This window comes from Meriones unguiculatus, chromosome 2, assembly GCF_030254825.1.
Source record: "Meriones unguiculatus strain TT.TT164.6M chromosome 2, Bangor_MerUng_6.1, whole genome shotgun sequence".
NCBI classification, from domain to species: domain Eukaryota; kingdom Metazoa; phylum Chordata; class Mammalia; order Rodentia; family Muridae; genus Meriones; species Meriones unguiculatus.
The window spans coordinates 93,898,044-93,912,674 of NC_083350.1; the positions used below are offsets into that span (position 1 = coordinate 93,898,044).

The 14,631-nt window shown below is 42.4% G+C and overlaps 2 protein-coding genes across 3 annotated transcripts in view; one reads left to right on the plus strand and one right to left on the minus strand.

Moving 5' to 3' along the window:
• The window catches only part of Washc4 (WASH complex subunit 4), a 64,325-nt gene extending 56,027 nt beyond the window's left edge, over positions 1-8,298 (minus strand). The window contains exons 1-6 of the mRNA XM_021640924.2: positions 8,161-8,298; positions 5,318-5,457; positions 2,586-2,639; positions 2,428-2,493; positions 1,672-1,717; positions 1,054-1,121 (exon numbers count right to left, since the gene is read on the minus strand). Coding sequence (XP_021496599.2) covers positions 1,054-1,121; positions 1,672-1,717; positions 2,428-2,493; positions 2,586-2,639; positions 5,318-5,457; positions 8,161-8,221 — 435 coding nt within the window. The 5' untranslated portion in view covers positions 8,222-8,298. The remainder of the gene's footprint in view (positions 1-1,053; positions 1,122-1,671; positions 1,718-2,427; positions 2,494-2,585; positions 2,640-5,317; positions 5,458-8,160) is intronic.
• A 6,025-nt stretch (positions 8,299-14,323) lies between these two features.
• The window catches only part of Aldh1l2 (aldehyde dehydrogenase 1 family member L2), a 38,286-nt gene continuing 37,978 nt past the window's right edge, over positions 14,324-14,631 (plus strand). Inside the window, exon 1 of one of the 2 annotated variants that reach the window (XM_021640921.2) lies at positions 14,324-14,481. In XM_021640921.2, coding sequence (XP_021496596.2) covers positions 14,434-14,481 — 48 coding nt within the window. In that variant the 5' untranslated portion in view covers positions 14,324-14,433. The remainder of the gene's footprint in view (positions 14,482-14,631) is intronic. The other variant, XM_060377837.1, reaches the window with a different exon arrangement.

Genomic DNA, 14,631 nt, shown 5'->3' on the forward strand with positions numbered 1-14,631 from the left:
ACATAACCATTCATTTCTCTTTAGCCTGTGGATGAGAAAATGGAATCTGCTTCTTCTGGAAGCCCTCAATTTTTTTTTTTGTTCTTCCAGCCCTCCAGCTCCTGTGTGTATGTATGTGTTCATGTTTGTGGCTGTGTTTAGGTATGCACATATTTGTACAGAGGCATCCGATCCCTAGAGACGAAGTTACACATAGTTGTGAGCCCCAGATAAGTGTGCAAGGAACTAAGCTGCAAAAACAACACATATTCTTAACCAATAAGCCACCTCTCCAGCACAAAAACTAATAATGATAATAATTTTAAAATGTTTATTTCACTTTTTATGCGTATGAGCTTTGTTTCCATGTATGCCTAGGCACCAAAAATACATGGTGCCCAAACAAAAGGGTACTGGATCCCTTCGAACTGGAGTTATAAACAGCTGTGAGCCACCATGTGGGTAGGTGCTGGGAATTAAACCCCAGCCCTCCAGAAGAGCAGCAGCCAGTGCTTTTAACAGCTGAGCCATCTCTCCAGTTCCCCCAAAAAAACATTTTTAAGTTAAAAAAAAGGTGATAAATTGTCCATAAATGAAATTATATAATGTATACAAAGGCAATATATTGAAACAATTTTTACAAATTGTTCACATTTCTTGATACCTTGCTCCCCTAAAATCCCTTAGAAATCATTCAGGAATTACAATCTCCTATACTATGACCCCATGCTAAGTAACTGTTTCGCTCTCAAGAGTGCACAAGACCTCAGCATTTGAAGGTTCCAGAACTTTTAAATTATGTGCAATTTTTATGTAAAATTTTACAATAAAACACTTGGCAAGGAATGGTGGTGTATATCTTTAATCCCAGAACATGAAAAGGCTGAGACAGGTGACTGTCATGAATTTGAGGCCAGCCTAATCTATAAAGTGAGCTCTAGGACAGCCAAGGCTACCAAGTAAGACCTTGTCTCAAATAATTAAATAAATGAATCAATCAATCAATGGCTCAAGAAAAAGTAAAAATCAGTTACCTTGAAGGAAAAAAACAAACAAACAAACAAACTGAGTTACCTGTAAGAATGAAACAAATCTCCCCATCTGAATTTGGCAGTCACCTTCCACCATGCTGGAATCTGTAGCTTTAAAAAGCAGCATGAATTTTATTTCAGGCTTTTTATTTAAATACAGCAATGAAGACAACAGCAATATTCTTTCACTAGTACACAGTACTGAGAGCACTGGGCTTTTACACTGAAGAAAAAATGACATGGTCATGAACTATATACGCCTTCTAACAGCCACACGCCATTGCCAAGTAGACCCCAAACCTCGGATCTAGTCACGGGACTTCTCACTGATAAAACACCATCTATCAGTCCTAGAGAACTCGCTGCTGCTTCACCACTCCACAACTCACGTGTTTAACCAAACAAGTAAACTAACAAAAAAACTGAATGTTAGGGGCTGGAGAGATGGTTCAGCAGCTTCCAGAGGACCAGAATTAGGTTCACAGCACCCACACAGGGAGACCCTGAGAGCAACACATAAACACACAAATAAAATACTGAAGATTTTTTAAATGTTTTTCTATCTATTCTATAATCGTGTTAGTTCAAGAATGGTCTGTTAGCTCTTTTTTTCAGTTTCATAAAAGGTAGCAACAAATGCAATTCTAAAATTTTAACTTACCTCCTTCACCATAAAACAAAAGACCATTGTAAAACTTAGTTTCAGCCTGTTTTAAAGAAAATTAAAATAATTTAGCAGGTTGCTTTCAAATCCCTTTGCTCTCTTAATTCTCTAATAACATGACATCATTTACATAGAAATGTTTTCAAATTTCAAAAGCTGCTTTCAAATAAATTCAGCTTCTCTTTAGAGTAACGGAGACAACTACTGACACTGAAAGTTAAGTCTGATCCCTTCAGCCTTTACTTCATCATCGGACCACATAATGTGTAATCATCATCACACATCTTCCCACTAGCTCAGTCCATGGTACAGAATATTTTTTAAAAGGGGGGAGGGATGAAAAATGATCATGTTCACTAATGTCTACCAAAGTCCAGTGGTTCCAAATCCACATAAAAAGTTCAAAACTAAAAAACAGAAGGCAGCTACCTCTGGATAGCCAGCATCCATAACAGGCTAATTATTACCCACCTGGAGGTATGCAGACCTAAATTCAAACTGTTACTACTGTGATACCTGCTATAAGCCCCAATTTCCCCACCTGTTCCTGACCTGCCTGTCATCCTAAACATTAACAATGAAAGTAAGTACTCAGTAAATGCTAGGCTTATAGTAAGTAATCCTTACCATTAGGATTGGTAGCATTACTGTTTTTCTTAAGTGGGTCATTCACTGTTCAGTATTTATTGCACACAGCACAAACTAGAAGTCCTATCCTGCTTTTAAATGCTCTTAAAGAATGTAAACAATTACCTCATACTTTAATTTCTTGATCTCACAACAAAGCGCAGCATAAACAGTGATGACTTTGTTTAAGACCTGTTTTCATAAATAAAAACAAAAAACAGAAAAAAGTAAATTGTAATCAATGAGAGCATTTTTTAACACATCTTAAGTTAAGGATCACGTACCTTGTTTTCAGTCTTTATGAGTTCCAAAAGGGAAGATTGCTCATATGGCAGAAGCTACAGAAACAAAGGGAAAGAATGTTTCTGAATTTGAGAGAAAACAAAACACTGAATTACGTTTAAACTTGTGTTTAAATGTAATTTAGCATTAGCATCAAGTCAACTATTACGTTTAAGATAATCTCCAAAAACTAAGGAATGTACAATACAGTCAAGAAAAAGCACCCTCAACACAACACAAGGCACTAAAATGGTGGCAGATGTATTCTGGGACATAAAATGGCTAGCGGTCTGAACGCACCAAGAAAACACTAACAGTGAGCTCTATCGCTTTAGCAATTGTTGTGCAAAAAACATGTAATAAGCTGTTGTAACTAAAAGAGCCAAACCTGAGTTATTACAAAACAGAACGCTGAAGACTAAACCCAATGCTCAGAACTGAAATAGTGTGAGCACTATTCCCATCTAAAGCAGATTCATTTCGACCTTGCTCAGAAAGCTTTTCTGGTTATCATCTAAAATGAAGGTTCTAGTACAGGAAAAATGAACCTTTCCTTTAGTTACATACTACTAAAGTACATACATAAATGAAAAGTAACTTCTCTCATTTGGTTTGTAATTTCTATAACAATCTTGTCTTAAGTCTACGAACCTTGCAGAATAGGAACACAAAATAATTGCCCAATAAGGGGACTAAAGAAAAGTCCCAGAGTAAGTGAGGAGGAAAGGGTTGTGTATGCGGATAAAATACAGAGATCTGAAAGCTTCTATTGGTGGAAGATAAAAGCTGAGACAATGTCATCCTTTCATAAAACCAAAAGGGATCATTTTATATTCAGTAGGATGGTTACGATGTTAAAAGATAAATACAAAATCTGGCAATAATGCAGAGAAACTCAAACTCTCAGATATTACTGTTAGGAATGTAAACCAGTACAGCCACATCAGGACAAAGTGTGGAAAATGAGAAAGGCACCAGAAAAAAGGCTCAACCAAAAAAGGCACTTGCTGTCAAGCCAGATGATCTGAGTTCAATACCCAGAACACATACAGAAGAAAAGAACCAACTCCTACAAGTGGTACTCTCTTCCCACACACCCCATGGCAAAGTGTGCGCAAAGTAAAATCCGCAGAAAGCTAAGCAGTTACCATATGATTCAGCAATTCTTCTATGTATACATACCTAAGCGACATGAAAGCATGTCTACATAAAAACTTAGGACACATAGGTAGCGCTTATTTCCAACAGCCAAAGTGGATGTCAAACCTGAATGTCTATCCACTGATGAATAACCATGTGGCTTTAAGAGTTCCATATGATGAAACACCATTCATCAACTTAAAAACTACGGTATGTGTTAACACTGGCTACAGCATAAATGAGCTTTGAAAACATGGATAAGTGAAACATGAGGCACAAATGCTCACATACTGCATGATCTCACTTACATGAAACATATAATGCGGACAAACCACATACAATTGAATAACTAGTAGATAATTGAGGCGGCGGTAGTGGGTGATAACTTAGGTACAGAATTTCCTTTTTAGGTGGTAAAAATGTTCTAAAATTGATGATGGCAATGGACAATGAATTCTCTGAATATACTTTTTAAATGTACAATTTAAATGCGAAAACTAAAGCCAAACATTTTGTCTCTCATCTGTAAGTCTAGCATTCCAGAAGCTGAATAAGAAGGACTGCTGTGAGTTTGAGGCCATGGGGGCTACAGTGAGTCCCTGGCCAGCGGAGGGATGGAGGGTAGGGGGGAAACCATGGCCCAAAACACAAACACAGGTAAACTGTATTATCTGTGAGTTACAGCTCAAAAAAGAAAAGCTAATGTACAATTTAGGATAGTGGGTAGCACAAGACTGCTCAGCATGTATTTATTACCTGTCACTTAAGTGTTGACAGACCACTGCCTCAAAGTGTCTCATTTACATACATTGAAAAAGCATTCCCAGGCAGGCACAGTGGCACACACCTGTAATCCCAGCACTTAGGAAGGCAGAGGCAGGTGGAGATCTGTGAGTTCCTGGACAGTTTCATCTACAAAGTGAGTGTAGGACAGCCAAGGCTACACAGAGAAACCTTGTCTTAAAACCATACTAAGGGTCAGATGGAAGGAGAGGAGGACCTCCCCTATCAGTGGACTCGGAAGGGGGCAGGGAGAAGAGGGAGGGATTGTGAGGGAAAGAGGGAGGAGGCTACGGCTGGGATACAAGTGAATGACCTGTGATTTAAAAAAAAAAAAAAATACTAAGATCCCCAAGTTCATCCAAGGGTACTTTTGAGAAATGACAGAAATGTTTTATATTTTCATTAGAATATGAGGTAGATGAGTTCTGTATTCAGGAAAATTCTGTGAAAAAAATGCTTAAAAATCTGTATATTTGGCCATTTGCAAAATAACCACAATTAAAAACAAAACAAAACAAAAAAAAAACAGCCTGTGTTTCATCTAGCCCTTTGCATTTTCTTGAAGATAAAAAACAATTGCTAGCTCAAACAACTGGAGTTTGTATTGTTATGAGTTTTTATCATTCTTTCAGAAAATAATTTTTTAAAGTGTGTAGCTTAATGGGGGGAGGTTACCAATTTCATTTCACTCTTAATTTTTAAATTAAAACATATTGTCTACTTTTAACATAAGAGATAATGTGCCCTAAACACACACACACACACAACACACACACACAACACACACTTTCTTGTAATGAAATGATTTCACCTTTAATGCTATAGGATCAAGATTGAAATCCCAAACATCTCCAATCAAATCATCCAGGGCATCCTCAATTCTTCTCAGCTGAGATGTATACTCCTCAAGAAATTTTCCGTAATTCTTAAGCTGGACTTCAGCATGAATTTCTAAATTTTAAAACAGAATGGTACAATTACAAGTTAATGAGTGGCAGAATACTAGCTTCAAGTAATGTCAAAAACTGCAACAAAGCAATGTTAATTACTACTCTGAAATGCCTCACTTCTTGGAAATAAAGTTCCAAGGCTAAAGAGCCATTCAGCTCTGCATTTTCTCCAAATATGTGAAAATATTTGAAAGGCTGCAGCCCCTTACCCCAGGATCTGTGCTTTCAGACAGTCTGAGTCATGCCTCAGACAACTTGGGGTCCAGATACTACACTGTCATTTACAACCACACACAACACTGCTGCAAAGGGCATCAACTACCTGATGGGGGCAAGTACAAAACTATGTTGCTTCAGAGCAAATTTTAAAAGGTGGATTAATTCTATACTGAATAAAATGTTTTTCACATGGAAATGTTTTTTACATCCAAATCTTTTCTTACATGGAAGTTTTAGACCTGTTACATGATATTATTTCAGCAATGCCCAGCTTACCAAAACGTTTCACTTGTTCAATTATTTAACTATTATAATCAAGTTGTAAACAACAGCCAGATAAAACACACTGCCAGATGGGAGCTGGAGAGATGGCTTATCATTAAGAGCACTGGCTGCACTTGCAGAGATTGGGGTTCAGTTCCCAGCACCCACACGGCAGTTCTGTAACTCGAGATCCAGGGGATCAAACACCACTTCCGCCTCTGCAGGCACTGCACACACATGTAAAATAACAAAACGATATTAAAAGCTGGGATTTACAGAATTTATATAGTAATAGATGACTTGAGCTTAGAGCCACTGGAAAAAGCTGGACTTTCCAAATGCCTACTCAGCAAAATTACTAATCAAATCATCTTATTATACCTAAGAATGCATTACTTATTCCAAAGAATCCACTCCAATTCAGTCAATTCAGTTTCTTTCATTACTCAGTCATTGCCTAAAAAAAAAAAAACAAAATGCTTTTTCCTTCGAATTTTAACTGTAAAGCTTTTATGAAATAGACACCTGTCCTTTATTTTGCAGGAAAGGCTCTGAAGGGGCATCAGTTCACTAAGAACTCCTGTCTCATAGCACTCATTTGGGTAATTTTGGAAAACAATTAGTCTAGATGTAATTCACAGTCCAAAAATTAATGAAAGCCAGGCAGAGAAATCCCTTACCTACAGCTAACAACCCCATGTTAATGTCTTACTTACTACACAGGAAAAGACTAACCAGCAAATGGATTCTTAAAAACTGCTGGAAAAGCATACTAATAGATCAGCTGGTTAATCCAAAGCAAAACACAACACAACAGAAAACCTGCAGAAACGCTGAATTCCTTGCTGATAAGATAACAAATAGCTGTGAACTCATAAAAGTTAAAGAACAAGAACGTGACATAAGAACTTCTGGCTCTGCAGACCACCCTTCTCCTCCCAGCAACCTGCGTTTCTTGGGGCATTTTTCTCATTACTTAAGTCAGCATACAAAGTTACAGGCTTCACCGACACACGTGTTCTTACACTGTGTCTAAAAACGCTGGCTAATTATTGTGTCTAACTGAGCATTCATTCTTCTTCAAACTGTAACGCTTTCAAACCCAGTAACCTTCATTGCAAGATCTGTCAGATACTAAGGCAGGGACCTTAGCACATAAAAGGGAGGAGGGCGGGGAAACACCTCACAAGATGCAGTTCACTTTAAAACCAAAAAGAAAAAAGGAAAAAAAAAAAAGAATGGTTATTATCCTTCCATCCAGATTTTTCTTTATGCTAAGATAATACCTTAAGAAATGTTTGCTGAAAAACTGCACAGCACCGTGGACGTTGCTCAACTGGACATAAAAGCAAATAAAACCTAATTACATAGAAATCTGTACATGTTATATTATCTCTGTAAAAAATTCACAATTCAGCTGTAAATTTTTTAATGGCATTCCTACTTTGGGGAAAGGTATGCATTTAAAAAAATTCTCAAGCAACTTGCCCCAATTTCCTTTCTACCACACAGAAGACAAGAAACAAATCAACCTCAAGAGTGTCTCTAATTAGTTTGGCTTCAACATTTTGCTGAAACTGTGAGGCTTTTGGGGTTGGACCTCTTGATTTAAAAAATGAAGTCGGACGGCTTGATTTCACAAAGCAACCGCGAAGCAAATCTGATTTAAAAACAAATACACTGAATTAAGTTTAAAAAACGATTTAAAGCTGCAGTGACAACTACAGGTCTATATAAAATCAATAAAGACCAAGGAGGATCATCTTATCCAGAAGACATTCTCGTGTTGATCGATTTTTTTTTTTTTTTAATGCCAGAAGAGCTGTTTTTCGGTATCTTGTATGGCTCTAGGATCGTGAACCCAAACTTCAAAAGTTGGTCTGAGAAGCACAGAAAAACAGGAAGCCGAAACAGGAACCCAGACTCTTCTAGAACTGAAGGTTCAGAGAGCATCTGGCGCAAGCCCTGGTGGGATGGGTGTCCCGGGAGGCTGGCCTCGGCAGGCGCGCCCCGGGAGCGGCGCCGCTGGCCCGTCACCCGCCACCGGAGGGACGCGGGTACGAGCGCGGGGCAAGACGCGACCTCAGCAGCCACGCAGCGCCGCCGCGCGCCCCCGTCCCACCCCGGGCGAGTCCCGGGTGGGCAGCGGCGCAGCGCCGCACTGCGCCGTCCTGCACCGGCAGCGCCACCCGGCCCGCCTCGCCCGACGCCAGCGGCTTACTCTGAGAGCCGTCGTCCACGCGGTCGAACTCCCAGTCCGGTGACAGGGTGTCCACCGCCATCGCCGCGGCGCCTCCCACAGACACAGCAGCCAGCACTCACCGCCGCGACGCCGGCCTCACCCCAGCCGCTGCCGCGGCACGTGACTTCCGGCCTCGGCCCCGCCCCCGCGCTCCAGAGCCAGTGGACGCTTGGCCCTGCGGACCGCGGGGGCCGCTGGGAAAGCGAGTCGTCCGCCTGCGCCCGGCGCGGCCGCCATAGTGACAGCTGCTGTTGGCATCCTGCATCCTTTCCCCGGCCTTGTGCCATTCGCGAGTGTTCTCAGGCCACATTCAATTTCTCCTTGCTGCGTCCAGGCTGTTTTTCATACATCCTCAGTCAAACCTGGAAAGCGCGGAAATAACGGAGTAGGGTCCAAGGCAAAGACTGGGTCCTTCACCAGGACACGCCATGGCCCTTGGACCAAGGTGCCTGTGTGACTACCGAGATTCCTGTCTTTACCGAGATTCCTTTGCCCCACTGCACTTCCTATGCCGATTGTATCCTGAGAAAAGACTCCTGTGTATAAAACAGTAATGACGTTAAGAATGCCACCAAACAATCTACTGGGTTTGCTTTGCACATAATCACTGTTCTTCCCTTGCTTTTAAGGTGGGGTGGGAATTGTGTTATCCTGAGTTCTACATTTATTCTAACATTTCCACCAAAAAACTCATATCAGCGCGATCAGTACGATATGAAGCAGTCTAAATATCAAAAAGTAATAATTCATGGAGAGCTATAAAATGACATAAAAACTGGATGGGAGGCGATTTTAGAACAACGCATATTTGCTGTTACATCTACAACCACTGTACACATACATATATGCTCATGTGTTTACAAATGCATAGAAAATTCAAACCTCATTAAGCAAGACAACAGTTTACTTGAGAAAGAGTAGGTGCTGATAAATACAAAGTGGCTCTTAAATTTTTCTTGTGTCTATTAGCTGTTTGAACCTTTGGCAAGGAGAATTTTTAAGTTATTTGCATTAGAAAATACCAAAATTCAATATAGAGTGTTCTTTTGAAAAGCATGTTCTGAGAAGCTGAGGCTTGGGCTTGGTTTTGTTTTGAGACAAGATCTTATCATAGCTGAGCGCCCCTGTAGCTCCTGAGGCTATAGGGCGAAACCTCCAAAGACCTGAGCCACTTTGTAAGATGCAGATGTCAAGTGTTTGTTACAGTGACGGCCGACAAACACAAAAGACTTCGTGTGCCTCTGGCTTCATGGTGTCCTGTTGGAATTTCCAGTTTCTGTAGCTTGCATGGTTCTGGCTGCATTCTTTAGGTTCCATATGGTAGCTGTTGGCAGCTTCAGGCTCACATTATCACAAGAGTAAATCAAAACTACTAGAGAAAAAGAGCATACTTAACAAATAACTCAAACAAAAGTCCCAGAATCAAGTCTTGCCAGTGGTGATTAGCCTTTCTTAGCACTTGAGCACACTTTCCAGACAATCTCAGAAACCGAAATAACGGGAGGAGGGGACTGATTGGCTAAGTGTAGGTCATGCGCTCCATGGATGCCAAGAGGACGGAAGAAGAAACTCTATAGGAATCACTTAGCCTGGAAGTGAAGGAGACAATTCTATACAGAAACCAGAGGCTGTTATCACAAGAAGAGGATTTACGTGGCCGGGGGAAAGCTATGACAATGCTTACACCATTGAGCTAAGTCATTAGCAGCCAAGCATCTCACAGTGACTATGTACCAGGCATTCAAATTAGCAATCAATTATTACAGCAAGGTGGGTTTTTTTTAATTGTTTTTTTTAAAGATTTGTTTTTTTGTAATTTATTATTTAGAGGCTTACATTTAGAATTCTAGATAAAAGAACGTCTAAGACTTTACTAATAGCTAACAGGCATTTTGTGCTTATCGCATAGTCTGTAACAAGAGGGGGAGTTGTTGTTTAATCTATTTATTCATTTATATGTATTCTGTCTGCATGTATACGTGCATGCCAGAAGAGGGCACCAGATCTCTTTATAGATGGTCATGAGCCACCATGTAGTTGCTGGGAATTGAACTCAAGACCTCTGGAAGAGTAGCCAGTGCTCTGGACCACTGAGCCACCTCACCAGCCTCTTGTTTTTAAGCCCATGTAGCCCAGACTAACCTTTGAGCTCACTTTCTAGCCGAGGCTGGCCTTGAACTCCTGATATTCCTGCCTCTGCTTGCTAAGTGCTTGCTATGTGCCACCATGCCTGGCACTGCAAAATAGAAGATCAATGATTTTTTTTCCTAACAAAATCCAAACACAAACAAAAATCTGGAGAAAAGTTGAACAATTCAGAGCATGAACATTTGTAAAAAGAAAAAGGCTTGGCAGAAGTATATTTGAGGGAAAGCCAAGGAAACATTTATTGTTTTTTTCTAGACAAAGTTTTCTCTGTGCAGCCTTGATTGTACTGGAACTCACTCTGTAAACCAGGCTGGCCTTGAGCTCACAAAGATCCACCTGCCTCTGCCTCCCAAGTGCTGGAATTAAAGGCATGCATCACTACTGCCTGGCAAGAAAACATTTCTTTATCACCAAAGTATGGTATGGCTTTTAAATGTAACTCAGTTTCATGTTATTTAATGCCACTAGACATTTCCAAAGAAATGTCTACATGGTGTCTAATAAACATCATTGAATCCACAACTGAATTCTGGTTATTTCACTCTAAAACCTGCTTCCTGCTCTGTATGGGATCCACGGCTTAGTAAATAGCTCTACGACCCACTCAGGCCAGGCCAGGCACTATGGCAATGTCTTCTGTTTCTCGACTTCCTGTTCTAAATCAGTCAAAGGTTAAATTAATCTTGTGTGTAAATGCCTTTCAAGTTTTAAATAAAATAAACAGTTGTCAGGATCAAAATAGAGTCTCATGAGGGTAGGACGGTAAAGGTCCAGCAGGTAAAGGTGCCCGCCACCAAGCCTGACAGCCTGAGCTCAGCCCCTGGGGCCTACATGGTGAAAGGCGAGAACTGACTCCTGAAGGTTGCCCTCTGACCGCCACATGCACACCCTGAGTTGCACAAAGATAAAATCAGGTTTCATGTCACCCCTATAAAACAAAATAACTCAAGGAGGTCATGGAGAGAGGGGTCAATCCTCATGACTGCTTAATAATCATCACAAAATATTCTGCCAGAGTCCAAGGTTTGTACAGAGGGGCTATGCAACCTTCTAGAAAAAGAATTCCTAAAGAACCTGATGGGGGGCTGTCTAGTCATGCGCCACGAAGCCCTTGTTACAATCACGGTGGCCAAAAAATTTCATAAAATTGAGGTAACCCTTGTTTTTACCTTTAAAACCTTCATTTTGCTTCAACCTCAACATGCCTGGGGCTTACAATGAATGTTTCCTGCTTGGCTATTCCTCAAAACAGTATTCTTTGCAAAATCTCTCATTTTGGTTTTAATTTGGATTTGCAATGTTGCGCTGTTTCCCTTGGGTTGTGGGGTTGTTGCTGGCTTGTTTGCTTGTTTTTCTGCCTTTGTCCATTTCTTAGTTTTATAAATTCAACAGTAAATTAAAGAAAAAGATTCAGGGCTTTCCATCACCTGCTTAGCATGACCTATGGCTGGCTGGCTGGCTGGCAGGCTGGCTGCAGTCTCTATCTCTCCCCTCTGCCTACTCTGTCCCAGCTACAGTGGAAGCCCTGTTGCAGAAATTGGCTTAAAATGTTCTTATAGGCCTCTCTTCCTGGAACTGCTCTGGAGGCTACCTGGAATGATCAAAAAAATCCTTTATTCAAAAGTGCACACAGGGTGGCTGGAGAGATGGCTCAGTGGCTAAGAGCACCGTCTCCTCTTCCAAATGGACCCGGTTCAATTCCTAGCATCAGTTCCCAGCACCTACATGGCAACTCACAACTGTCTGTAACTCCAGTTCCAAGGGATCTGACACCTCCACACTAACGCACATAAAATAATTCTTTTTTAAAAAAGTGCACACAGTCTTGCTTTTAAAATAATAAAGTACCAGGTTTCTTTGTAATATAACTTTTAAGAAATAGATTTAGCTCTTATGGGCCTGCCTTAGTGTCACTGTCACACTTAGTCCCTGGCTGGAATGTTCATGAAAGGCATAGACTCCTGTGCCTACAAAGTTCACACAGCGGCTGAGGCCACAGTCACATTCCCTAATGCTGGCCATGTGCCAGGAGATACGCTCCAGTGTGCCATCTCCTACCACTGTGGCCATGGGAGAGCCATTGCATCAAAGGAAACAAGATCCGCCAGACATGTCTGCTCAACACGCTCTCTGCTAAAATGAAGAGGAGGTCATGAGGACCGCTGTTTGTCCCAAGAGCTCTTTAGTAAAATGTGTCTGTGCAATGTGGTCAGTAGGAGCCGAGTGGAAAGACTTTGAACCTTACAGTGTGCCCAGGTGTGTTCTGTGCTACTGTAAGCAGAGCTCTCGACTCCGAGGGAGGCATAGAGGCTTGTCTGGGCTCACAGTTCTAGAGTCTGGGAAATTCAAACAGCGTGGCACTGACACGAGGACTAACTATGAGCCAACATGGCAGACAAGCAATTATGCAGGGAGGGCCTAGCACACAAAGTGACCTTGCTTTCTAATATCCTGTTGTCTCCAGAACTAATCCAACTGCAGGAATCCCAGCTCTCTGCAGGATCTCCTCCTGCCCCCATTTAAGCCTGTTCTTTTAAAGAATCTATCACCTCAGCTCCTCTGCTAGCCCGAGTCTCTTTGTGAGCTCAGTAACAACACTTCATGGCAAAGAGTCGTTTACAGGAGTACAAGACCCAGGGGCTACAGAGATGACCCTGAAGTTAAGAGTGCTGCTGCTCTTCCAGAGGGCCACAGTTCAATTCCCAGCACCAATGTCAAGCAGTTCACAAAAGCCTACCTCCAGCTCAGGTGGTGGAGAGCCCCCTTCTAGCCTCCACAGGCACCTGCACGCACAGACATACATTTCAAAAATAAACTGTTTTTAAAAAGCAAGCACACGGCCTTATTACTTACAGGAAGAAAACTCCATGTTGTCTCAGCATTGAGTGACCTGAGATGTTGAGCTTCATTCTTACTCCACCTTTCTGTCCACCTTCGCTCTCACCCCTCTCCTCCAATTTCCCCCATCCCGCCTCACGCTTTCTTTATGCCCGGGCCAAAGCCAAGGCTTGGTACATGCCAGGAAAGTGCCTTAAGCCTTTTTTTAATCATCATCATCATTAAACTTGCTCACTAGACTTCAGTTTTCTGTCTTACAGGTACCTAGTCAGGTGTTCTCTAATGATGAGTTTTTATTGTAAATTTCTTTTTTAACGCTTTTATTTGTTATTTTATGTTTATGTGAGGTTTTGTGTTTTTGTTTTGTTTTTTTGCCTGCATGTATATGTGTGTTCCACTTGCATGCCTAGTGCCCTCAGAAACCAGAAGAGGGCATCGAATCGCCTGAAACTAGAGTTACAGACAGTTGTGAGCCACCATGTGGGTCTGGGACTAAAATCTGGGCTTCCAGAAGAGCAGCCAATGCTCTGATCTGATTGAGCCGTTTCTTCAACCCCCGCCCCAAACCATGATTTCTATTGTGAAAAACACCCTGACTGAAAGCAACTTAGGGGAGAAAGAGTTTATCCAATTTAGGAGTCCAGGTTACTAGCCATCATTGTCTGGAAGTCAAGGCAGGAACCAGAGGCAGCTGGGGGTGCAGCGGTAGAGGGAGGGAGAGAGAAGAAATGGATGCATGCTTACTGGCTCGGCATGATTTTTTTTCACTCTTCTGAGTTCCGGGTCTAGCCCATGAAATGGGGCCACCGCACCTCGACACCGCAGTTAACTTAAGGACTATCCCATTCAGGCATTCCTGACCCAGGTAACCCCTTTCCCAGCCCTTCTACCTGAAGCCAAGTTGCTAATGACAAGTAACCTTAACAGGGTGAATTCTAACGTACGTCTCTCGCCTGGCTCCGAGGGTCTGAGGACCTGGTGCAGGGTCCCACCTCTGGCGAATGCCTGGGAGCAGAGACAGAATCCAGGTAGCTTCCAAGAGCTGTCCCTGGGTTGGGCACCAGTTGGTTCCGAAGGCCTGCTCCAGGTCACGTGTGCTTAGGGACCCGAGCGCTGCCAGCCGAGGGGCGGAACCTGCCAGCCGAGGGGGCGGGGCCGTGGGCAGAGCTGGGACCGAGCTGAAGCGGAGCGCTCATCCCTCCTCCGAAGCTGTAGCTGCCCACTCCCCTCGCCTTCCTCCTTGGCAACTGTGCGCTCCTCAGCATCATGCTGTGGCGGGGCAGCCAGGTGCTACGGCACTTCTCCACCGGCCAGGTGAGTCCAGTCAAGGCGAGCACCCACGTCCTCGTCTTGCTTTCCAGACGTTGGGGTTGCAGGGCCGCCGGGGCAGCGAGGCTGGGGTGGGCAGTGATGCTCAGGCCTTGCCAGAAGGGACCCTGGCGTTTTTCAGACTGGGAGACTCTA